Below are 24,137 nucleotides of genomic sequence, written 5' to 3' on the forward strand. Positions count from 1 at the left end.
CCCTGAAATGTTGCCCACCCTTGCTCTAACCTTTACTTTTATTTTTAATTTTATTCCAACTGATAAAGGAACAAAGGGGTAAAACGATTCAACTTACGCACTTAAAAGAGTAAGTTTCCAGAGCCACTTTAAACTAGTATGTTCACTTTGGATTACGTCAGCACAATGTAATATAGCCTTTACACTGCAACTAAAAAACTTTGTGTTGACCCTCACGACATCCAGCGAGGCTGTGGGTGTGTGTCCTATTTCACTCAGATTACACACCACATCAAATTGTGGTGAAAACTCATTGTTTTTGGTGTGCTGGCTGAAGCTATACAAGGCTTGTTTTGAGAAAACGTGGCTTCCCTTCACATAACATTCAGATCCTATTTACGTTGATATAAAGTGTGTTACCACTTGGATAATCCGTGAAATCAATACTCAGATCAGCAGAACAGACTCCACCCGTCAAACATGAGCTCTCTGTGCAAGGTAAACAGCATCATGTACTTTCCTACGTGTAAAATATAAGCTTGACCAAAGTTTCTATTCTGTGACATGGAAAATGGCAATGTAGTAAAATCAAGTCAAAAGAATAATGAATTTGAAATTATTGACACTGGTGTTCACGATGCATGTGAAAGCGACCATATGCTGACATTAAACATGACCATGACCCAGGAAGTACTCACAATGTAGCACACAAGTACTTTAACAGTTTTTGTTTCACAGGAAATGCAGAGGAGCTTTGATGAGAAGAACATTCAGATGCTGCATGATATCTTTGACAAAATGGACCTTGAGGTAGGTGTGCCATTGAAAAAGTAACCTAATAAAAGCCAGAAAATGTCTTAGATTTGTACAAAAATGCCCCCAAAATGTATCTGTTTGTTCATTAATTAATTTTGTCTTTCTATAGGAGGGAAAGTACCACCTGAAGAGGTGCATTGACTCTGGACTTTGGGTCCCGGACTCAGGAGAGGGTGACGATGAAGAGGAAAATGATGAAGAGGATGAGGAAGAAGATTAAACAGAGAAGGAGGGACCTGCTGTAAATGAATGGCTCTCTTGTGTTCCACCTTGGTCAACAGCGCCATCTCATGTCTGTTTGTGGGTATAGTTTTGTGGAGCAGAGACAAAAATATGAACCAACCCTGAACACAGATTTGTGAAATGAACTCATTTGGGATACAAAATTAGAGTCGTGGCTGCTAAATAACAAACACTTTAAACTAGAATATATAATTATCCTACATTGATTAGGAATTTAGGTAACTTTTAAAAAGTTGTTTCATTTCAAGTAGAAAGTGATGTGACTACATGCAATGGTTCCTGTGTGTACTCATTTGTGGTTTTTACTCCTTAAAACCACAATAGAAACATTTTTTGTGTTTACTGTTGTAGGTATGCAGTTGTTTTAATCATGTGTTGTGAATATTGTACAATAAACCAGGCTTAATTTTCATTCACTAATTTGTTTATTTATCAACTTTGAATCCTAATTTATTTTCTGCCATACTTGTCTCAACATCTCTCTCTCACTTACTCACATAATTAATCGCTGGATCACTCTCTTTCTCTTGCTCTCCCTTTCTCTCCTTCATATTTGATTGGTGGGTTTGATTTAGTGGTCTGAGGTGTTTCTGATCTAATTATATGTACAATATCAGTATAACAATAACAAAAAACATAGTGATAGTAAAAACAATGTACTGTATACTATGTAGTGGCCAGCTTTTTCTAACTCTGCCTATCACAGTATTTACTTTACAACACTGCCACCTAGTGGTATAAAGTAGCAAAGATACAAATAATGAACACATCTAATAACATAGTCCTTATGCCACTTGGGCTCGTATTTAGCACGTGGCTGTTTGTGAGAGACAGTCCCAGCCACAGAGGGGAAGTTTCTCTATCACCGAATAAGAAAGAGTTGTCTTTCTCACCATTGCTGGGTTAGGGTTGGATTTAACATTTAGATTAATATTGAATATTAATATTTTAAATGTATATTTACACATAACATTATAACATTTAACATTTATATTTATATTTATTTTTTACATACATTTTTAACATTTATATATAACATGTTTTACACAAATTTCTGTCTTAAATAACAGAAAAATGAGCTAAATGTGAGAAAAGTGAGCTAAATATTCCAAATATATCTATACAACTGTGCGGACTGATACTTTATAGTATTCTCAATGATTTTACACACAACCCAGATAAAATGCATCATGTCTGTTAAAACTTCATATTCACAGTATGAATTGTGGTTTATTTGGTTAGTGACTGGTTTTACTTTTTGCATCAGTAGACTATCATACAAAATTACGTGCGCTAAGGCAGAGACCTTATAGTTCACAAACTACAACTGGTAGCCTATTTAATTGACGTGACTGGCAAAAGAGGGCGATGTGGGCGGCTGTGGATTTAGATAACGTTACCATATCTATCCGCCACTGGGCTGGATGCAATTAAAAGCCTCCCTGATAACAGTCAACTCGGGTGCATCTAATGATAAGATGCAGCTACGAAGTTAAAACCGAGAAGTCGTGGATTGGTCTCAGCGGTGTTTATTTTATTAGCAGGATCTCCATTTGCTCACAGGACCATCGGAAAATAATGTTTCTCCGTTACGCGTTTGTTATTGTTGCTGTGCTGAATTTCCTGCACGACTTCCACGTGTGCTGCGGTGAGTCTCCATCATTTCCTTTTTTTCGCCATAAAGTGTTAAAAATGTTCGCTGTAGACACACAGTCCAGATATGAGAAGTCAAAGATAGTTTAACGTGTTATTCTGTTGATTTATTTGCTTATTTTTAAGGTGCTCAGCACTTGTCTATGAGATTAAAAGAAAAGAAAATTGGCACTTAATCATTACTGGTTTCAGATTCAGTTGTCAAAATGGGGGTTTCTTTTATTATTGTTTGCTATATTGTATATTAATGAACTTTTAGTGTATGATACTACCCTCTATAGTGTTGTAGTATTAATGTCTTTCTCAATTAGTTTTTCTTGCACTGTTAACCTCACACAACATGGCTTGGGAGTTGTGTGCTTAAATATAGGCTAATGCCAGTAAAAGCAAATTAGAATTCTCAAACTGAGAAGGTGTGTATGTCTGGGTGGGCAGTTTCTGTCATAGTCTACTTTCGGGGGACAAATTTCAGACTGAGTGTCATGGCCCCAGAATTGACCTGTGTGTGTGTGTGTGTGTGTGTGTGTGTGTGTGTGTGTGTGTGTGTGTGTGTGTGTGTGTGTTTGTGTGCTGAAAAACATGTGTAAGCAGGATAATTTTAGGTTGACTGGCAACATCCATCCTATAAATACAAATAGATATTCTATGTAGGAAAAAATCTATCTATCTATCTATCTATCTATCTATCTATCTATCTATCTATCTATCTATATAAAAATCATGTATAATAAGATGAAAAATGAAACCTGCTTGGTAACATCAATAAACACAAGATAAAATAAAGTGAAAATACAATAGAACAAATACTTCAACTGAGACAATTTGGGACTTATATAAATTAGTTGAATAAACAAACTAAATCTCTGATGAACTGTTGGCTCCTTGAACATTGATACATTGACACAAACATACTGAGCTTACATTGTGTTCTATGTGATTTATTCTGACTTTTACATCCAGTTTTGTTCATCTCAGCATTTCATGTCTGTGCCTTACAGATGAAAACTGTGCAGAAAAACCTGTTTTCACTCCGTCCAGACTGGTAGTGAAGTATGGTGACCCAGCCTCTGCCACCTGCCTTGTTTGTCAGCATAATTGCACAAATGATGCATTTGGTCTGGAGCATGCTGTGGGGTACACTGAAGAAAATGGAACCACGATTTCATGGAAGGTTGACAGCCTGACTGAATGGGAAACATATCCACAGTGCTACTATACTGATGATGATGATAACCAGTGTGTTACCAGCCTGCCTATAACCGTCTATCGTAAGTAACTTACTGTTAAACAAAGAATACTGCGGTAAGAATTTAATATATATGATCAAAATAAGAAATAAGATAGATTTAGGTTTTTTCATGTTGTCAGCTGTAGTTCACCACTTGTATCTTACTGTGTGTGTCTCTTTTTTGTACCCAGAGCCTCCAAAAAATGTCCATCTCAGCTTCCTAAATCACTTTGGGCCGATGTTTGCAGGCCATCAGTACACTCTGCAGTGTACAGTCCAGGAAGTTGCTCCTATTAGTAACCTCAATGTGACCTTCTACAGAGGACAGACAGAACTACAGAGACGACAGTCCAGCAGCACAACAATGGAGCCAGTTAATGAGACCTTCACTCTGGACATCAACCCAAGTAAAGATGATGGAGGCCTGTACTGGTGTGAAGCCGAGCTAGAGCTGGGAGCTGAAGGACCACAGCCTCCTCCAGTGGTGATGTCACAAAAAATCCCTGCCACTGTTTACTGTGAGTGAGAAAACAAAATTGACACACATCTCATCTCAAACAAACATTTGACACAAACATATAACTCTCATAATACACTTACAGTGATGGGAGCCTAAATCTACAGTCATTTTGGACAAAAAATGCATTTAAAGTTTATCTGAAGCTTATATGAGGTTTCAACAATCTGAATTAGTCATATGAGTTAGATATCTGCCACATTTACAGTCTTTTTAGCATCATATTCCCTCTTTGTGTTTCCATGTTGAGCTGTGGTGGAAGTATAGTAACAAAAAGAGGGACTTTAGCACTAAAATGTCTGTAATGTTGAAAGATATTGACTGGATTTGAATCATTTTGGCAGCTGAAGCTTCATATAAACTTCAGATAAAGATAATTTCAAAATTACTTCCATTTCTCAGTAATGACATGTTTTGTATTCCCCTCTCCCATCAATCAACACACAGATGAGCCTCAGCTGAAAGAGAACACATGACATTAGTGAACCTCCTCTGGTTTTGGCATTGATCTGATCTATAATATTATCTATTCCTGTTTTCTTTAGCCTCACCCCTCACCCGACCTCCTGCAGAGAACTACATCGTCATTATTATAGCGGTGGTAGCAGTCATCATTGTGGCTGTCCTTGTATTCGGCGTTGTGTACTACCGAATGGGACAATAGAACCTGAAGGACGTTTGCCCTTCCAGCCATCGCTGTCAACATGTTGCTGTGCCTGTTGGAGAGTAAATCTGTGGGTGAAGCCTCACATGTGTATGGACGACCTGAACCTGTTGCTATGTCAAGTGCTGCAGTTATGCTCATAAGCTGCAGTTAGGTGTAAACCACAGATGTACACAGAAAGCATCAGAAGTCCCTTTATATGAGGTGTGACACACACATGCTGTACATGGGTCAGTGAAAAATAAGGGCTGGCAAGATGAGCAATTCAAAAATGTCTTAAAAATTGTTTTTAAAACAGCATCAGGTTTGTTAATATGTACTTTTTATATTTATGTTGGTTTTATGTAATTTGAAATGACATTTGCAACATGTTTTTACAAACGCAAAAATGAATGCTCCTGAAAATATCCAATGGTGTAACCACAAAAGAATGATAAATATTAAATATTTTACCCGCCTACAGTGTATTTAAGTACACTAATAATAAAATAATTACTTCATTTTAAAACAAAGTTTTGTCAATATTGAGCAGGACAGCAATTTGTTCCCCTAAATAATTGTGTGACAAATTATCTAAAATTTGTTTAAAAAACATAGTGTTGCGTTGCAAAAGTGGATTACATGTATTCCACATTTTAGTTAATGTTCCTGTATATAATCAGATTTTTATGAAAAAATACTGGTTACACCAATTGGACACTGGGTTGCATCAATTGGTGATAAAGGAACAACTGATAAAGGAACAAAGAGATAAAATGATTCAATTTACGCCTCTGAGCTCTGTATCTTCAGCCTGATGGTGACAGCTCATACTCAGAGTACAGAAAATGGGCTGGATCACTCAGAATACTCTTTTCAGGTCCGAGTACACACTGGTCATAGAGAGTCTGGAGATTAGGTCAGTTTTGCACCAATTACACATTTACTGTAGACTGAGTTTGTCAGATTATTCCTTTACAATAAAGGGATTTATCAGGGCAACTGTGTACTTGTCAATGTTGTTGTAATATCAATATGATTTACAAGGCAATGCCATTTTGTCTTATTCAATTAAAATTAGTCAAGATAATAAGTGAAATCATTTAAATAGACAAAAACAGAAGATGTAATTCAGCTTTGTTTTGACAGATAAGAAGACCAAATCACCTGACCTACATGTCTTTACCAGAAGGGTGTGTTGACTCACGAATAAAAGGACACCAGAGTCTCAACCTCAAGTCCTGTTTGGTAGGCGAATAGTAAATAATAAAAACATAGTTTCAGTAACAATGTATTGTATACTATGTAGTGGCCATCTTTCTCTAACTCTGCCTATCACAGTATTTACTTTACATACAAATGAGGAAAACCTCTTTAAAAGATTACACTCAAATAAAATCAGTGCTAGTAGTAAAACGCAGATCATAGTAAGTAAAATCCTTCAATGATAAGATAAGGCCGTACTTGACTTATAGAACTAATGGAGTTTTATAACAAAGTTCAGGAACAGAGACCACGCCCCATACCCTCTCAATTTCCTCTCAAGCAGTACTTAAGTCACACCCTATCAGCTATCCCCCTTCGTCTCAAATCCGAATACCCCTCCCCCCCACCCTCTTTCTAATGTTCTCTCTTTTTGTTTATTACAGGAACTGGGGATCTGCACTCCAGACCAGAAGCAGAGACAGCTCCCCCACCCAGAGTCTCATCATTCCCCGGTTCCCTTACTACACGCACCTAGGAGACGGGTACAGCATCCTGCGCCTCCTCACCAACCTGGCAACCGGCTCCAACTCGCACCCACACTACATCCTAAACCTCTATTCTTTTCTTCTCCCCCTCCCCTACATCCCATCCCTTCCCCCATCCCCACGACCCTCACTTCTCCCTCCATACCCTACGACCCCTCGACCCTAACCCCTACATCCCCACGACCCTAACCCCAATACATCCAACCGACCCTCACCCCTCATCCCACCTCTTCAACCTTTCGACCTTCATCCCTTTCGACCCTTACCCCCTCATCCCTACCCACCTACCCTCACCCCCCATCCCTACCCTTCGACCCTCACCCCTCATCCCTACCCCTCAACCCTCACCCCCCATCCTTCCTTCCCTATCCCTCAACCCTTTTTCTAATTCACACAATAAATACTTAAACTCATATCTCAGTTGGCGTGGTGTTTGTTAGTGAAAACTCAATATACTCTCTCATGACCATTAGCGCAGGACAATGGAAATAAAGCAGCTTTACATAAGACACATAAAACATGTAAATGCATAATATAAATGTGGTAATAAGAATTACCCTTTACTTAACCCTTGAAATGTGTCTAGTGCATTACCAGTAACTAATATTTTGAACCTTGTTAACTGAAACAATCAAGTTACCATTATTGTAAGCGCCATGGTTGTTTAATTTGGAAAGTTTACCAGCTGAAGTCCATAGGAAAGAAATGTGCTTTTATTTAGAAATGTTCTAAGAGGAAATAAACGAGTGATGGCGGAGCATCAGGGTGGTTTTACTGTTGCCCAGTTGCCAACTCAACACAAACAGTCTCGAATCATCATTCACTAGAAGTGGTTATAGAAACAAGAGTTAAGAAAAAGAATGACTTATTAAAAACGTATTAAAGACGACGATAAAGCAGGTCTGGCCACGTGAGGGAGCCACAGAAAGAGGTCTGGAAGAAAAGCTGAGCAGGCATATAACTGAAAGGTCCAAATTGACACAGTTAACACTAAAAAACAACATTAATGGACTTATGAAAGATAATGAGAGTCCAGATGTTGTTGATGAACATTTGAATGATTTCTCAAAACTTATGAATGAGTTTTTTCATGCTAATGACAATGTACTGCTGTTGTTACCTAATGATTTCCCACACGTCCTGGGAAACCTGGAAAATGATTGACCAATTTTCCAGTCATGGAAAACACATGGAGAATGAGAAAAAAAGTGGGGGTATTAGTGTATGGCGTTATAACTTGTCTGTCATACTGTAGCAGCTGAACATTTCCTGGAAATGTCCTGGAAATTGATTTAAGAAAAGGGTGGGAACCCTGATCTTGGTTCAAACCAAGAAAGGAACAATTCAACAATTTCATGATTGAAGTTGAAAAATGGTTAACAAGATGCAGCAACAGCATGAAGAAGTGAGATAGTGTATCAGTGGCTGTTACACCAGCAGGAAGGTAATCTGGATCCTGTGTCTCACGAAGCACAACTAGCAGACACTCATCAAGAGCCTCCAGAGCCTCAACCATATCATCTGTATGACAGAAGGAACAAGCAGAATGGGCTGCTTTACTTGCACATACAGCTTCCCTGAAAAGGAAAGAGGCATTATACATTGAGGAGTGCAAGTTAAAGGCAAAGAAGGAACAACTTGAGAGCTATTGCTGCTTCCACAGCCAAAATAAAACTTTTGGAAGATTGTGAGTATGATGATGCTAATCCTGTGACAGACTTGGCAGACAATCAACAGCTAAGCAACCAGTTTCCACAGGCACATTATGAACGCATTCCTCAATCAAAGTTAAAAGATTTCCAAGTGAAACAACCTGTTTTCAGTGGTGACCCCCTTTAGTTCAAAGCATTCATGAGTTGCAAAGTTTTATGTCTGACCTGTTAAAGTACCAAATGAAAAGACTGAAAAAATGTCTGAAAATGGGCAAGTATGGTACGTAACTCATCATGGGGTTTACCACCCCCCAAAAAGAAAACTAGGAGTAGCTTTTGACTGTGCAGCATCTTATCAAGGAAAGTCATTGAATGGAGAGCTTTTGCAAGGTCCAGATTTGACTAACACATTGATTGGTGTGTTAACACGATTCAGACAGATTGGTTAAAATGGCAACTTAAAGCAGTATTCAACAATTTTTATGTGGATGATTGCCTTCTGTCAGTGCCAGATGAAACCCAACATGTGATATGGTCAGGGACTTGACAGCACTGTGTGAGAACGGAGGATTCCATTTAACAAAGTGGATGAGTAACAGCAGAGCCGTCCTCATCCCAATACCTGAAAAAGATAGAACAAAAGAGGGTAAAGACCGGCGCGCAGGTGGTTGAGTGGTTAGAGCGCATGCCACGTACGCAGTGGACCCCGGTTCGAATCCCGGCCGGTGGACCTTTACTGCATGTCACACCCCCCTCTCTTTCCCATGTTTCCTGTCTGGCAACTATCAAATAAAGGTGTCTATGCCTGAAAAAAAATCTTAAAAAAAAAAAAAAAAAAGAGGGTAAAGACTTGGATATAAGTCATGATGCATTGCCTGATGAGAGAGTCTTAGGAATAAAGTGGTGCACTGATTCAGATGTATTCAAAATCAGGATAAATGCAAAAACACACCACAGACAAGACGTAGTGTGCTTTCAAGTGTAAGTGCTATATATGATCCATTAGGGTTTTTGTCACCTGTCATCCTCCCAGCAAAAGTTGTTCTGCAGAAACTACGTGGCAAGAAAGTCTAAACTGGCTCAAAGAGTTCAAAAAGTGGCTTTCCCACCTCACAAGGCTTCATGGCTTCACAGTGGACAGGTGTTTGAAACCGGCTGGATTTGGAATAATCACATCTGCACAATTGCATCACTTTGCAGATGCAAGTGAGAGAGTATATGGAGTTGTTTCCTCCTATGATAACTATAACTATAGCCATAACGAGAACGACGTGAGCATCCACAGAGGAATAATTACGTCCTGTAAACCGTGGTGTCAGCTGTGTCTGCAGCTAATTACTGATGAACTGCTATTGCTGGACATTGTAAAGAAGAAAGAAAAAGAAAGAAAGAAAACCAGAGTTCAGAGGTAGGTTCAGATTCAGTGTGTTGATCAGAAGTATTTCAGACATTAGCTGCTTCAGTATTTACAGACCAAACTGACCCGCAGCAGATGTTGAAGCGCGGTGTGTAAAAGTGCACAGCTGCCGCACTAACACATGGTGAGCACAGATCCGCTTACAAAGATCTGCTGTGTTGTTGTTTTTTAAAAAATATTATAATAGAAAACAAGGTTCCAGCATCTTTTTAATAATAAGGACCTATCTAAAGAAATCCCCTCTGGGTGTCATCCTGCTCCAATTTACAGCGTGTCAGTCCGTGGTGAGAGAGAAGCAAAGCCTCATAAAAATAAATAAATACATCAGTCAGTTTCCAAAAGCAGATTTTGTTGTGTTGTATGGTTTATTGGAAGAATTTTGATTGACTGCTAGCGTTTTTATCGTTCATCAAATCGCTCTGAAAGTGATCCCAACGATATCCTTCTCCATTATCGTTGTCATTATAGGTGTGGTATGGACCCAAATCATAACAATATTTAAAACTATATAGTTATTGTTACAGTTTTAATTATCAGTATGGGCGGCTTTTGAACCAGTTCATTGAAATTTCACATTATGCATTGTATAGTTTATTTGGTTCATGACTGAATTGATTTTTTTTGCATTAGTAAACTAAATTACGTGCTCTAGATTCCCCATCCTCCTAGTCCTACCTCAGACTTTGAATGGAGAGACCTACAACAAGATTAATTTGTCCACAAGGTGGCATTATATCATTAATGTGACGGGCAAAAAAGGGAAATATGGGCGTTTGAGGATTTAAATAACTGTATGAAAATCTGCCACTGGGCTGTATGCAGTTAACAGCCACCAGTCAACTCGGGTGCATCTAATGATATGATGCAGCTAAGAAGAAGTTAAAACCCAGAAGTCGTAGATTGGTCTCAGCGATTTATTTTATTACCAGGATCTCCATTTGTTCACAAGACCATCGGAAAATAATGTTTCTCCGTTACGTGTTAGTTATTGTTTCTCTGTTGCATTTCCTGCATGACTTCCGCGTGTGCTGCGGTGAGTCTCCATCATTTCGTTTTTTTCGCCATAAAGTGTTAAACATGTTCCCTGTAGACGAAATGAATGATCTATAAATAGACAAGTAAACACACAGTCTAGATATGAGAAGTCTAAGATAGTCTAACGTGTTGTTCTGTTGATTTATTTGCTTATTTTTAAGGTTATTTGTGTATGAGATTAAAATAAAAGATAATTGGCACTTAATCAAATTAGTGGTTTCAGATTCAGTTGCCAAAATTAAGTTTGATTTAATTATGGAGTTTGCTATATTGTATATTAATGTAGGTTCAGTGTATGATATTGCCTCGATAGTGTGTGTATAGTATTAATGTCCTTTTTATATTATCAATGAGCTTTTCTTTCACTGTAAACCTAACACGACAACATGCTTTGGGAGTGTTGTGCTTAATTATGGGTTAATGCAAAGAACAGCAAATTTGAACTAACGGGTAAATACTCATTAAACAGATGTGTGTGTGTGTGTGTGTGTGTGTGTGTGTGTGTGTGTGTGTGTGTGTGTGTGTGTGTGAGTGTGTGTGTATTTTATGTAGGAAAAACTATAAATTCATAATAACTATAACAATAACTTTATTTGTATAGCACCTTTCAAAAAATAAATGCATGTACTTCACATGAAAAACAAAAAACAAAATAAAATAATGGAGAAAAAAAAGTATCATCAGATGAAAAATGAAACCTGCTTGCTAACATTAATAAACACATGATAAAACAAAGTTAAATAACAATAGAAACAATAGAATGCATACTTCAATTAAGACAATTTGAGACTTGATAAGCGAAAATATGAATTAGTTGAATAAAAAAACAAAACCTTTGATGACCTGTTGGCTCCTTGAACATTAACACAAACATACTCTGGGTTAAATGAATTTATGTTCATCCCAGCATTTCGTGTCTGTCTTACAGATGAAAACTGTAAAGAAAAACCTGTTTTCACTCCGTCCAGACTGGTAGTGAAGTATGGTGACCCAACCTCTGCCACCTGCCTTGTTTGTCAGCATAATTGCACAAATGATGCATTTGGTCTGGAGCATGCTGTGGGGTACACTGAAGAAAATGGAACCACGATTTCATGGAAGGTTGACAGCCTGACTGAATGGGATACATCTCCACAGTGCTACTATAATGATGATGATGGTAACCAGTGTGTTACCAGCCTGCCTATAACCGTCTATCGTAAGTAAACTTGCTGTTAAACAAAGAATACTACGGTAACAATTTAATATGATTAAAATAAGAAATAAGTATGTTGGATATATTTAGTTTTTTTCATATTGTCAGCTGTAGTTCACCACTTGTATCTTACTGTGTGTGTCTCTGTTTTTGTCCCCAGAGCCTCCAAAAAATGTCTATCTCATCTTCATAAATCACTCTGGGCCGATGTTTGCAGGCCATCAGTACACTCTGCAGTGTACAGTCCAGGAAGTTGCTCCTATTAGTAACCTCAATGTGACCTTCTACAGAGGACAGACAGAACTACAGAGACTACAGTCCAGCAGCACAACAAAGGAGCCAGTTAATGAGACCTTCACTCTGGACATCAACCCTAGTAAAGATGATGGAGGCCTGTACTGGTGTGAAGCAAAGCTAGAGCTGGGAGCTGAAGGACCACAGCCTCCTCCAGTGTTGACGTCACAAAACATCATCGCCACTGTTCACTGTGAGTAAGAAAACAAAATTGACACACATCTCATCTCTGAGCCAGCTAGTAAAAGTTTTAATGTGACAACAGCAAAACAAACATTTGACACAAACACATAACTCTTTAAAAACAGCTTTATTTGGTCATCACATTGGCCTCTTTTGTATCTTTTGGTTAAAGAGTAACATTGAATGATAGGTTCACAATTTTCAAGTTTGTCTTAAAACAAATCATTCAGAAATCATGTAATTATTCCTTCTGTTCATACAGGCCATTAGAGGATCGTAATACACTTACCAGGCCAAAAGCCCCAGTGTGTCCATGCAGTCATTTTGTGCAAAAAATGCATTTAAAAGTTTATCTGAAGCTTATATGAGGTTTCAACATTCTGAATTTGTCATATCAGGTAGATATCTGCCACATTTACAGACTTTTTAGCATCATATTCCCTCTTTGTGTTTATCTGTTAAGCTGTGTAGGAAGTATAGTAACAAGAAGAGGGACTCTGGTACTTAAATGTCTGTAATCTCGATCAGGGGTGGATTAAGTCATTTTGGGGCCCAAAGCGAACACAGACATGGGGCCCTCCACATCCTTTGTTTTCCCCTTTTCTAACCCTTTTAAGACACGTCTGTAACATTGTCTTTTAGTTTTTTAGTAGGGTCATCTTCAAGTGTAAAACCTTGGTTAAGGTGACTGAGTCTGTGATGGATTCTCACAGCCCGACTGTAAAATGTCATCTGCTTTTGGCCTGGCTGGATGCTTCCTGGGCTCTCACAGCCCATCACTGTCTCAGTCTGAAACCCAACACACAACATAGTGTTACTCTTGTGCCCAGTGGTGTAAAATAACTAAATGCATTTCCTCAAGTACTGTACTTCAGTACAAATTTGACATAATTATACTTAAATGAGTATTTACATTTATGCTACTTTCATTACATCTCAGGGGCAAATATTTTTCTCCAAACAATGATTTTGAATATGAATGTTTGTGATAAACTGAACAGGTTGAGAAATGTCTCTGACTTCTTGAGCTAGATAGTCTTTAAATCCCTCATGGGTCATATGGAAAATGCATCACAAAGTTGAAAACAGGTTGTTTTTCTGACTTTTTACAGATATATGGTTTGAGAGGAGAGCCAAATTTCAAACATACAATGATGGTACACAGTATGATGCATTGATGTGTTTTAAACAAGCCAACAGTAACCTATATAAAGTTGTTTTAAGAAAGACAAACAATTATGAACACATCCTTTAAATAAATGTTGAGAACTAAAATGTTCCCCTCTTACATAATGAAGTAGAAGTATATTGTAGAAGAAACTAAAAGTGATGTAGAAAGGCCGGTTATGGCCGGTGCTGTGGCGTAAATAGTTGCATACTTTTCACCACTTTTCTTTGACAAAATTACTTCAATTTTCATTTCTCAGTGATGACATGTGTCTTATCTCCCCCCCCCCAAAAAAAATCAATTAACACACAGACAAGCCTCAGCTAAAGGAGAGTCCCGATCCAGAACAGATCACCGTGACAATAGGAGACCCTCTGCATCTGAACTGCTCTAGTGAGGGAAACCCCAGCCCCTCCTACACCTGGAGGCTCCCATCAACCAGTCGTCCCCCCTTCAGTGGCAGCACTCTCAGTATCGAGGCTGTAACTTCTACAGATGGAGGACAGTACATCTGTTTGGTCAGCAACTCTGTGGGGAATGTGACTAAAGAGTTTACTGTGGATGTCAATGGTGAGTTTAAAGTTCAGTAATGTTCAGTCTTCAGGGTTATGATTGTTAGTGACAACTGAGTCACTGAAAAGTAATTGTGGTATCGTTTTCTCACAGTACTTGAGTCATGACATCAAGTACTGATTATCTATTCCTGTTTTCTTTACCCACACCCCTCATCCAAGGCCCTGCAGGAGGCTACAGCTACATCATCATTATTATTATCGTGGTGGTAGTGGTCATCACTCTGGCTGCCCTTTTCTACGTTCGTCGCCATCGCCATCAACACTTTGCTGTGCCCGTTGAAGAGTAAATTTGTGGGTGAGGCCTCACATGTGTATGGACTTCCTGAACCTGTTGCTACATCATGCTGCAGTTATGCTCATAAGCTGCAGTTATCTGTAAACCACAGATGTAGATTGCCTAACACCAACTGCTGTAGAAAGCACCTGGAGTCCCTGTGTATGAGGAGTAACACACACATGCTGTAAATACGGTTAAAAGGAGGTTAAAACCAACATACTGAAGTGTTGCTTTGTTAATGGAGAGATGTCCATTGCTTAGATTTTTTTTAATAAAAATGTTTAAAGTCCCCTATTAAATTTGGTGCAAATGTAATATATTGTCACTATATTTTATATTTTATAAAGTAAACTTTAGAAATTGGTCACAAATATAATAATTTTTTTTAAAGGGGCTCTGTAATTTCCTACAGCAGCAGGTCACTGTAGTTTTAATCAAATGTTACTAAAACAATAGCGAATTGTCAATTTATTGGGGAAGATTTTCATGTGCGGATTAATACACATTTGGTGCACTAGTGTATGTCCGGCAGCAGGACAGTGTACGTGGGATTGACTCAAAATAAACAACAGTGCCTGAACATTTATCACACTTGGTGTGTGTGGATCACTGCTTTTTTTCATGCTATCACGGATGGTGTTCATTATTTTGTGGAAATATGTTCAAAGTATCATACAGTTAGCTAGTTTAGTCCAATGGTTCCCAACCTAGGGGTTGGGCCCCTCCAAAGGGTCACTAGATAAATCTGAAGGGTCATGAAATGATTAATGATTAATGGAAGAAGATAGAAGAGAAAACAAAGTTCTGATACACAAATCTATTTTCAGTTTTTGGACTTTTTTCTTTCATCTTTATTTTTAGTGAAATATTGCATCATTTGAACATTTATTAAAATGAAACCATGTGAGAAGTTTAGAGGGAAAAATCCCCTTTTCGGTGGAGCTGCTAACAACTAAGACATCTGAAATGTGACCTCGACTACACACTGCTTTTTGTAAGATGTCAAAAGACAAAAAGGTTGGAAACCACTGATTTCATCTTTAACAATGTGTTGTTATATAATCTTCATCTGAAAAGTAAAATCAAATAAAATGCTTAAGTAAAGTAAAGGTACACTCAAAGTAGTCCTTAAGTACAGTACTTGAATTAATTCAGTTACTCTCCAGCACTGCATTTCATCACCCATTAAAGTGATCTTTTTAGACCTCAATCAGACCCTCACCATGGTCTTCACCAAGTGATACCATCATCTCAAAGTCATGTAACTAATTTCAGGTGGCTTGGCTCGCTGCCTATAAAAGCATACACATGAACAAACCTTCTCCTGTAACCTGGAGCACCTCAGCCTGTCCTGAGCCATAAGAAATGGTAACGGTCATCGTCTTAAATATAGTGAACAATATATTTACAACCCTCTTTTTTATGCATTGTAAGGAGTGCTTGAACATAATGATGAGCATACAGTGCAAAAACTTGATGACGCATAGAGAGCAGGTCTAGACTCTAGACCTTACTCAATTTAATTCAGAGATCCAACATTCCCCAATGAGCAAGCACTTGGCGAGAGCGGCAAGGAATAACATAACATAAGTGCTTAAAACACTGATTTCGAGACATGAACTTGGCAGTGTTATTGTCAGTCATTCAGGTTCAGTGTTCTTATAAACTTGAACACAAAGCATACTTGACTTCCCCTTTTCAAAACCTTAAGAACTCCACTTTAAGGAAGCATTTTACTGTGTGTGTGTGTGTGTGTGTGTGTGTGTGTGTGTGTGTGTGTGTGTGTGTGTGTGTGTGTGTGTGTGTGTGTGTGTGTGTGTGTGTCGTAACAGGTATGATGCGGCGTTGGGACGACAGTCAGAAGTATCTGTCGGACAACCCTCATCTGGTGTGTGATGAGACGGCTAATTGTCTTGTTGTCATCTGTATTGACTTTGAGATAGATGAGGTGAGTGCCGCATTTGCGCCACTCGCCATGAGTAAAAGCTGTGTACATATTTTGATTAAAATAGAACAAAAAGACTAATTTGACAAAGTAAAGCCTCGTAAATCCTGCTTGTCTCTGTTGTAGAAACATGCACTGATGGAGCAGGTGGCCCACCAGGCCATCGTCATGCAGTCCATCTTAGATTTGGCTCGAACGCTGACGGTCGACCAATGAGGCTGCTTCAGATCAAGGTCAGTAGTTCAGTGAGTTTTTCTGTGTTGGTTGTGTAATTTATTTCTATGAGGAAGTTCTTTGTGTTTGTTTGTTTGCGCATGATTGCACTGTGCTAATTTTACTTGACCTCAGTTCTGCATTTGATACTGTAGACCACAGTATTCTGATTAAGAGGCTACGTGATTGGGTGGGCATATCAGGCACAGCGTTGGAATGGTTTCAATCTTATCTTAATGGCAGGAATTTTACAGTCTCTATTGGTGATTTTCTGCCTGATCCTTCTCTGTCTTGTTGTGTCCCACAACGGTCAGTTCTTGGGCCCCTACTGTTCTCTCTATATCTTCTGCCTTTGGGACAGATCATAGCAGAATTGACTCCACCCGTCAGGCATGAGCTCTCTGTGCAAGGTAAACAGAATCGTCTACTCTCCATGAGTTTAAATATAAGCTTGAACAAAGTTTCTATTCTATGACATGGAAAATGGCAATGTAGTAAAATCAAGTCAAAAGAATAATGAATTTGAAATGACTGACACTGGTGTTCACGTTGCATATTAAAGTGACAATATGCTGACATTTTAAACAGGACAATGATTGTTTTTCCTTCTTCGCTCACTCAAATTCAGTGTTGAGATGACAGTAGGAAGTACTCAGCTCACAATGTAGCTCACGAGTATGAACAGGAAATGCAGAGGAACTGTGATAAGAACAACATTCAGATGCTGCATGATATCATTAACAAAATGGACCCTGAGGTAGGTGTGCCATTGAAAAAGTAACCTAATAAAGGCCAGAAAGTGTCTTAGATTTATACAAAATGCCCCCAAAATGTATCTGTTTGTTCATTAATTCATTTTGTCTTTCTACAGGAGGGAAAGTACCACCTGAAGAGGTGCATTGACTCTGGACTTTGGGTCCCCGACTCAGGAGAGGGTGACGATGAAGAGGAAAATTATGAAGAGGATGAGGAAGAAGATTAAACAGATAAGGAGGGACCTGCTGTAAATGAATGGCTCTCTTTTGTTCCACCTTGGTCAACAGCGCCATCTCATGTCTGTTTGTGGGTATAGTTGTGTGGAGCAGAGACAAAAATATGAATCACCCCTGAACACAGATCTGTCATGATTTGCTGCACCCATCATGTGTTTGATTGATCAATTTAAAGACTACCAAGAGAGTAATCTGTAATCTAGGCTATATCAGCCAATATCAACTGGCCTTAAGTTGATTGGAGCATCCCTACCAAGTTGTACTTTACAGTCAAATTAATCTTTGTTTGTGTCCAGTGCAATTGACTCATTTTGGACAAACATGGACACAAATTAAAGTCGTGGCTGCTAAATAACAAACACTTTAAACTAGAATATATAATTATCCTACATTGAATAGGAATTTAGTTAACTTTAAAAAAGTTTGTTTCTTGTTGAGACTATCAGAGGTTTCAATTCAAGTAGAAATTGAAGCTTTTAGTCCGATAAGAGCCTGTTCGACTGAATGTAAGTCCAATTAAGGTGTTATTGTTGCTGCTGAGATGTGACTGCATGCGATGGTTCATGTGTCTACTCATTTTTGGTTTTTACTACTTAAAACCACAATAGAATTTTATGTGTGTTTATCATTGTAGGTATGCAGTGGTCAGATGCTCTCTCTCTCTCTCTCTCTCTCTCTCTCTCTCTCTCTCTCTCTCTCTCTCTCTCTCTCTCTCTCTCTCTCTCTCTCTCTCTCTCTCGATTTAGTGATCTGAGGTATTTCTGATCTAATTATATGTACAATATCAGTCAAAAGTTTGTACACAGCTACTTAGAGGTGTATCTCCTCTTTGTTAACTGTGTTGTTTTTTCACATTATGATAGAGAACAAAGTTCGAGCATCTTTGCAATAATAAGGACCTATCTAACGAAATCACCTCTGGGTGTCAACCTGCTCAAATTTACAGTGCGTCAGTCCGTGGTGATAGAGGAGAAAAGCTGCATTAAAATAAATAAATACAAATAGGTGTACATCATTCAGATTTAGGGGAAGGATTTTGATTGGTTCTCAGCATTTTTGTCGTTCATCAAATCGCTCTGAAAGTGATCCCAATGATATTGTCCTCAATTATCGTTGTCATTAGGGGAGAACAGGGTTGGTAGTCACACTTTTTACTTTCCTTTGAATTCCTTATAAACCATATACTGGATATATTCCTTTTCATGTGTAATGGAAACCTAAAGTGTCAGGTAAAAATGGAGTGTCATTACTCTCCTTCAGCTGATTCTGTTCAAAAGATATGAACTTGTCTTGTGCACTTGTGAGAGCTGTTCCCATCGTGGGGTTGAAAGTCAAACACTATGGGGTTGGTTGTCCCTGTGTTGTTGTAATGGGAAAAAATACTAAAAATATAGGCAAACTAATTTAAAATGTTTAGTTTCATTGAAATACAAAAACAACACATCTCCTGCATCAAGAGAACATAAACAGGAAAAATCATTCCTATAAGTGCAGAACCCTTTTTGTCCTTATATAACAATATTATGCATTTTCAATTCTCTGACTGCTGCTCTGCTCTTAATCCAGAAATTACCTTGGAAGTAACATCTCACCTAAATTCTGAAACTTTCAGTAGGCATACCAACACTTTTTAAACAGCGCCCTTTACAGACGAAGATCTAATGAATGTGACCCCGTTCTCCCATGTAGTTGTGGTATGGACTCCACTATCCACTTGAATTAGAACAATATTTAAAACTATATAGCCTATTTATAGTTATCGTTACAGTTATCATTCACAGTGATAACTGATAATATGTCTTGAATGTTCCTTCTTTCTTCCCCTTCCTTCCTTCCCTCTTCCTCCCTTCCTTCCTTGATGGCGTGTGCAGACTGATTTTATATTATTCTCAATGATTTCACACACAAGTTACAACCCAGAAAAAAATGCAACGTGTCTGTTAAACTACATATTCACAGTATGAATTGTGGTATATTCGGTTAGTGACTGGTTTTCTTTTTTCATCAGAAGACTATCATACAAAATTAGCTGCTCTAGATTCCCCATCCTCCTACCTCGGACTTTGACAGACCTGAGGTCGACCTAACCCTGATGATCTCCTACCTCTGTCAGACCTTCTCAGTAGGCAGAGACCTGCTAGTTCACAAACTACAACTGCAATAAAGTCAATTGACCCACAAGGTGGCATTATATCATTGATGTGACGGATAAGAGGGCGATATGGGAGTTTGCGAATTTAGATAATGTTACCATAGTCCGCCACCAGTCAACTCGGGTGCATCTAATGATATGATGCAGCTAAGAAGAAGTTAAAACCCAGAAGTCGTAGATTGGTCTCAGCCATTTATTTTATTACCAGGATCTCAATTTGCTCACAGGACCATCGGAAAATAATGTTTCTCCGTTACGTGTTAGTTATTGTTTCTCTGTTGAATTTCCTGCACAACTTTAATGTGAGCTGCGGTGAGTCTCCCACATTTCGTTTGTTCGTAATATAAAGTGTTAAAAATGTTCCCTGTAGACGAAATGAATGATCTATAAATAGTTAAGTAGACACACAGCCTAGATATGAGAAGTCTAAGATAGTTTAACGTGTTGTTCTGTTGATTTATTTGCTTATTTTTTGATGTTCTCAGCATTTTTATATGAGATAATGAAAATTGGCACTTAATCTAATTACTGGTTTCAGATTCAGTTGCCAAAATTAGGTTTTATTTCATTATTGTTGCTATATTGTATATTAATGTAGGTTCAGTGTATGATATTGCCTCGATAGTGTGTGTATAGTATTAATGTCCTTTTTATATTATCAATGAGCTTTTCTTTCACTGTAAACCTAACACAACATGCTTTGGGAGTGTTGTGCTTAATTATGGGTTAATGCAAAGAACAGCAAATTTGAACTAAAGGGTGTCTGTGTGTGTGTGTGTGTGTGTGTGTGTGTGTGTGTGTGTGTGTGTGTGTGTGTATGTGTGTGTGTGTGTGTGTGTGTTTTTATGTAGGAAAAAACTATAAATTCATAATAATTATAATAACTTTATTTGTATAGCACCTTTCATAAAATAAATGTATGTACTTCACATGAAAAACAAAACAAAAAATAAAATCATGGAGAAATAAAATCATGTATAATAAGATGAAAAATGAAACCTGCTTGCTAACATTAATAAACACAAGATAAAACAAAGTGAAATAACAATAGAAACAATAGAATGCGTACTTCAAATAACAACATTTGATACTTAATAAGCGAAAACTCAGAAAATATAAATGAGCTGAATAAACAAACAAAACCTCTGAACTCTTGGCTTCTTGAACATTGACACAAACACACTGTGCTTGCATTGTTTTAATGTGATTTCTAACTTTTACATCCACTTTTGTTCATCTCAGCATTTCATGTCTGTCTTACAGATGCAAACTGTGCAGAAAAACCTGTTTTCACTCCGTCCAGACTGGTAGTGAAGTATGGTGACCCAACCTCTGCCACCTGCCTTGTTTGTCAGCATAATTGCACAAATGATTCATTTGGTCTGGAGCATGCTGTGGGGTACACTGAAAAAAATGGAACCACGATTTCATGGAAGGTTGACAGCCTGACTGAATGGAATACATCTCCAAAGTGCTACTATAATGATGATGATGGTAACCAGTGTGTTACCAGCCTGCCTATAACCGTCTATCGTAAGTAAACTTGCTGTTAAACAAAGAATACTGCAGTAACAATTTAATATATATGATCAAAATTAGAAATAAGTATGTTGGATATATTTAGGTTTTTTCATGTTGTCAGCTGTAGTTCACCACTTGTATCTTACTGTGTGTCTCTCTGTTTGTCTCCTCAGAGCCTCCAAAAAATGTCTATCTCAGCTTCCTAAATCACTCTGGGCCGATGTTTGCAGGCCATCAGTACACTCTGCAGTGTACAGTCCAGGAAGTTGCTCTTATTAGTAACCTCAATGTGACCTTCTACAGAGGACAGACAGAACTACAGAGACGACAGTCCAGCAGCACAACAAAGGAGCCAGTGACTGAGACCTTCACTCTTGACATCAACCCTAGTAAAGATGATGGAGGCCTGTACTGGTGTGAAGCCGAGCTAGAGCTGGGAGCTGAAGGACCACAGCCTCCTCCAGTGTTGACGTCACAAAACATCACCGCCACTGTTCACTGTGAGTGAGAAAACAAAATTGACACACATCTCATCTCTGAGCCAGCTACTAAAAGTTTCAATGTGACAACAGCAAAACAAACATTTGACACAAACACATAACTCTTTAAAAACAGCTTTATTTGGGCATCATGTTGGCCTCTTTTGTATCTTTTGTTTAAAGAGTAACATTGAAGGATAGGTTCAAGTCTGTCTTAAATTAAATCATTCACAAATCATGTAATCATTCCTTCTGCTCATACAGGCCATTAGAGGATCCCCTCGTAATACACTTACAGTGATGGTGGACAGAATCCACAGTGTGTCCATGCAGTTATTTTATGCAAAAACTGCATTTAAAAGTTTATTTGAAGCTTACATGAGGCTTCAGCAGTCTGAATAAGTCATATCGGGTGGATATCTGCCACATTTAAAGACTTTTTTGCAGCATATTCATTTTTTGTGATTCTCTGTTGAGCTTTGGTAGAAGTATAGTAACACAAAGAGGGACTTCAACACTAAAATGTCTGTAACATTGAAAGTTATCTACTTCATATAAGCTTAAGATAAACATAGATTTCGCCCCATATCTTTTACATTGTAAGTGCATCATGAAGGGATCTTCTAATTGTCAGTATGAACAGTAGGAATGATTACAGCTGTTAAAAGGTTCATTTGGGCACCTGGCCATTGTTTTAAGAAAGACAAAAAATTGTCAACACATCCTTTGAATAAAATCCTCTCATATAATGAAGTAGAAGTATATTGTAGAAGAAACTAAATGTGATGTAGAAAGGCCAGTTATGGCCAGTACTGTCGGGGGAAATAGTTGGGTACTTTCCACCACTTTTCTTTTATTCTTACTAATTTCAAAATTACTTCCATTTCTCAGTGATGACATGTGTTGTGTTTCCCCTCCCATCAATCAACACACAGACAAGCCTCAGCTGAAGGAGAGTCCCGATCCAGAACGGATCACCCTGACAATAGGAGACCCTCTGCATCTGAACTGCTCTAGTGAGGGAAACCCCAGCCCCTCCTACACCTGGAGGCTCCCATCAACCAGTCGTCCCCCCTTCAGTGACAGCACTCTCAGTATCGAGGCTGTAACTTCTACAGATGGAGGACAGTACATCTGTTTGGTCAGCAACTCTGTGGGGAATGTGACTAAAGAGTTTACTGTGGATGTCAATGGTGAGTTTAAAGTTCAGTAATTTTCAGTCTTCAAGTTTATGATTGTTAGTCACAACTGAGTCACTGAAAAGTAACTCTGGTATCGCTTTCTCACAGTACTTGAGAAATTTAACACATCACATGAACTTCCTCTGGTTTTGGCATTGTTCTGATGTATATTTTCTCTTCCTGTTTTCTTTACCCACACCCCTCACCCAACCCCCTGCAGTGAACTACATCCACATTATTATAGTGGTAGGCGTTGTGGTAGCAGTCATCATTATTGCTGCCTTTGTTGTGTGGTATCTGAAAACGGACATTTTCATTCTTTGCCATCACCATCAACACGTTGCTGTGCCTGTTGGAGAGTAAGTTTGTGGGTGAGGCCTCACACGTGTATGGACTTCCTGAACCTGTTGCTGTGTCATGTGCTGCAGTCATGCTCATAAGTTGCAGTTAACTGTAAACCACAGATGTACATAGAAAGCATCAGGAGCCCCTGTATATGAGGAGTAACACACACATGCTGTAAATCATTTTAAAACGTATATTATTCACTATTTAATGTGTTATAGGGCCAAGTCCTCTGATAAGTTTGATACAAATGTAATATATTGTCACTAAATTTTATAAAGCTAGAGGTAAGATGATAATCTGATAAAACTAGTGTGAAATGAAAAACACCAAAACATGCAATGTGTCTTGTCCCCACTCTGTCTGTGACTCTCCACCCCAAGTCCATTCATTTCTACCTAAGATCACTTGGTCACAAATATAGTTTAAAAGAGACTCGTTAATTTCCCTACAGCAGCAGGGTACTGTAGTTTTAAGCAAACATTACTCAAACAAGGGTAAATTGTGAATTTATTGGGGACTGTTAGGGAATTTTCCATAACTAATATGCATAAACCTTTTCAATGCAAGACATCCTGTACTCCTGTCTACTCTCTCCATTGATGTATGGGCTGCATAATTAAAATCATTATCAGGGATGATTTTCATACACAGATTAATACACGTTTGATGCACTAGTGTAT

General features: G+C 38.3%; 4 protein-coding genes across 10 annotated transcripts in view; all 4 read left to right on the forward strand.

The window, feature by feature from the left end:
- The window catches only part of cdc37 (cell division cycle 37 homolog (S. cerevisiae)), a 4,898-nt gene extending 3,627 nt beyond the window's left edge, over positions 1–1,271 (forward strand). Inside the window, 2 exon segments of the mRNA XM_062426322.1 lie at positions 718–789; positions 905–1,271. Of these exon segments, the coding sequence (XP_062282306.1) occupies positions 718–789; positions 905–1,015 (183 nt within the window). The 3' untranslated portion in view covers positions 1,016–1,271.
- Positions 1,272–2,552: 1,281 nt separating this feature from the next.
- LOC133995491 (intercellular adhesion molecule 1-like) lies at positions 2,553–7,219 on the forward strand. Of its 6 annotated transcripts, none has more exons than XR_009927154.1 (6): positions 2,553–2,686; positions 3,690–3,959; positions 4,111–4,441; positions 4,982–5,998; positions 6,229–6,327; positions 6,729–7,219. XR_009927154.1 is itself a non-coding variant. In XM_062434907.1 (4 exons), exons 1-4 carry the CDS (start codon positions 2,617–2,619, stop codon positions 5,241–5,243), a joined length of 933 nt encoding a protein of 310 aa, XP_062290891.1. In that variant the 5' UTR covers positions 2,553–2,616; the 3' UTR covers positions 5,244–6,467. The 6 variants fall into 6 exon arrangements, 2 of the variants coding, with proteins under 2 accessions (XP_062290891.1, XP_062290911.1); XR_009927155.1 differs by having other exon boundaries at positions 4,982–5,170; XR_009927156.1 differs by having other exon boundaries at positions 4,111–4,437; positions 4,982–5,170.
- Positions 7,220–10,576: 3,357 nt separating this feature from the next.
- LOC133995461 (vascular cell adhesion protein 1-like) lies at positions 10,577–16,799 on the forward strand. Of its 2 annotated transcripts, XM_062434859.1 has the most exons (6): positions 10,577–10,932; positions 11,863–12,132; positions 12,290–12,616; positions 14,087–14,344; positions 16,459–16,574; positions 16,698–16,799. In XM_062434859.1, the coding sequence occupies exons 1-6, from the start codon at positions 10,863–10,865 to the stop codon at positions 16,785–16,787; spliced, it is 1,131 nt and encodes a 376-aa protein (XP_062290843.1). In that variant the 5' UTR covers positions 10,577–10,862; the 3' UTR covers positions 16,788–16,799. The 2 variants fall into 2 exon arrangements, with proteins under 2 accessions (XP_062290843.1, XP_062290852.1); XM_062434868.1 differs by lacking the exons at positions 16,459–16,574; positions 16,698–16,799 and adding an exon at positions 14,509–15,212.
- A 673-nt stretch (positions 16,800–17,472) lies between these two features.
- Positions 17,473–23,733, forward strand: LOC133986500 (vascular cell adhesion protein 1-like). The gene is made up of 6 exons (XM_062426323.1): positions 17,473–17,541; positions 17,656–17,719; positions 21,192–21,461; positions 21,623–21,949; positions 22,864–23,121; positions 23,330–23,733. Exons 1-6 carry the CDS (start codon positions 17,473–17,475, stop codon positions 23,470–23,472), a joined length of 1,131 nt encoding a protein of 376 aa, XP_062282307.1. The 3' UTR covers positions 23,473–23,733.
- The last annotated feature ends 404 nt before the right edge of the window (positions 23,734–24,137 follow it).

The sequence above is a fragment of the Scomber scombrus genome, chromosome 2, assembly GCF_963691925.1.
Source record: "Scomber scombrus chromosome 2, fScoSco1.1, whole genome shotgun sequence".
In the NCBI taxonomy this organism is placed as follows: Eukaryota; Metazoa; Chordata; class Actinopteri; order Scombriformes; family Scombridae; genus Scomber; species Scomber scombrus.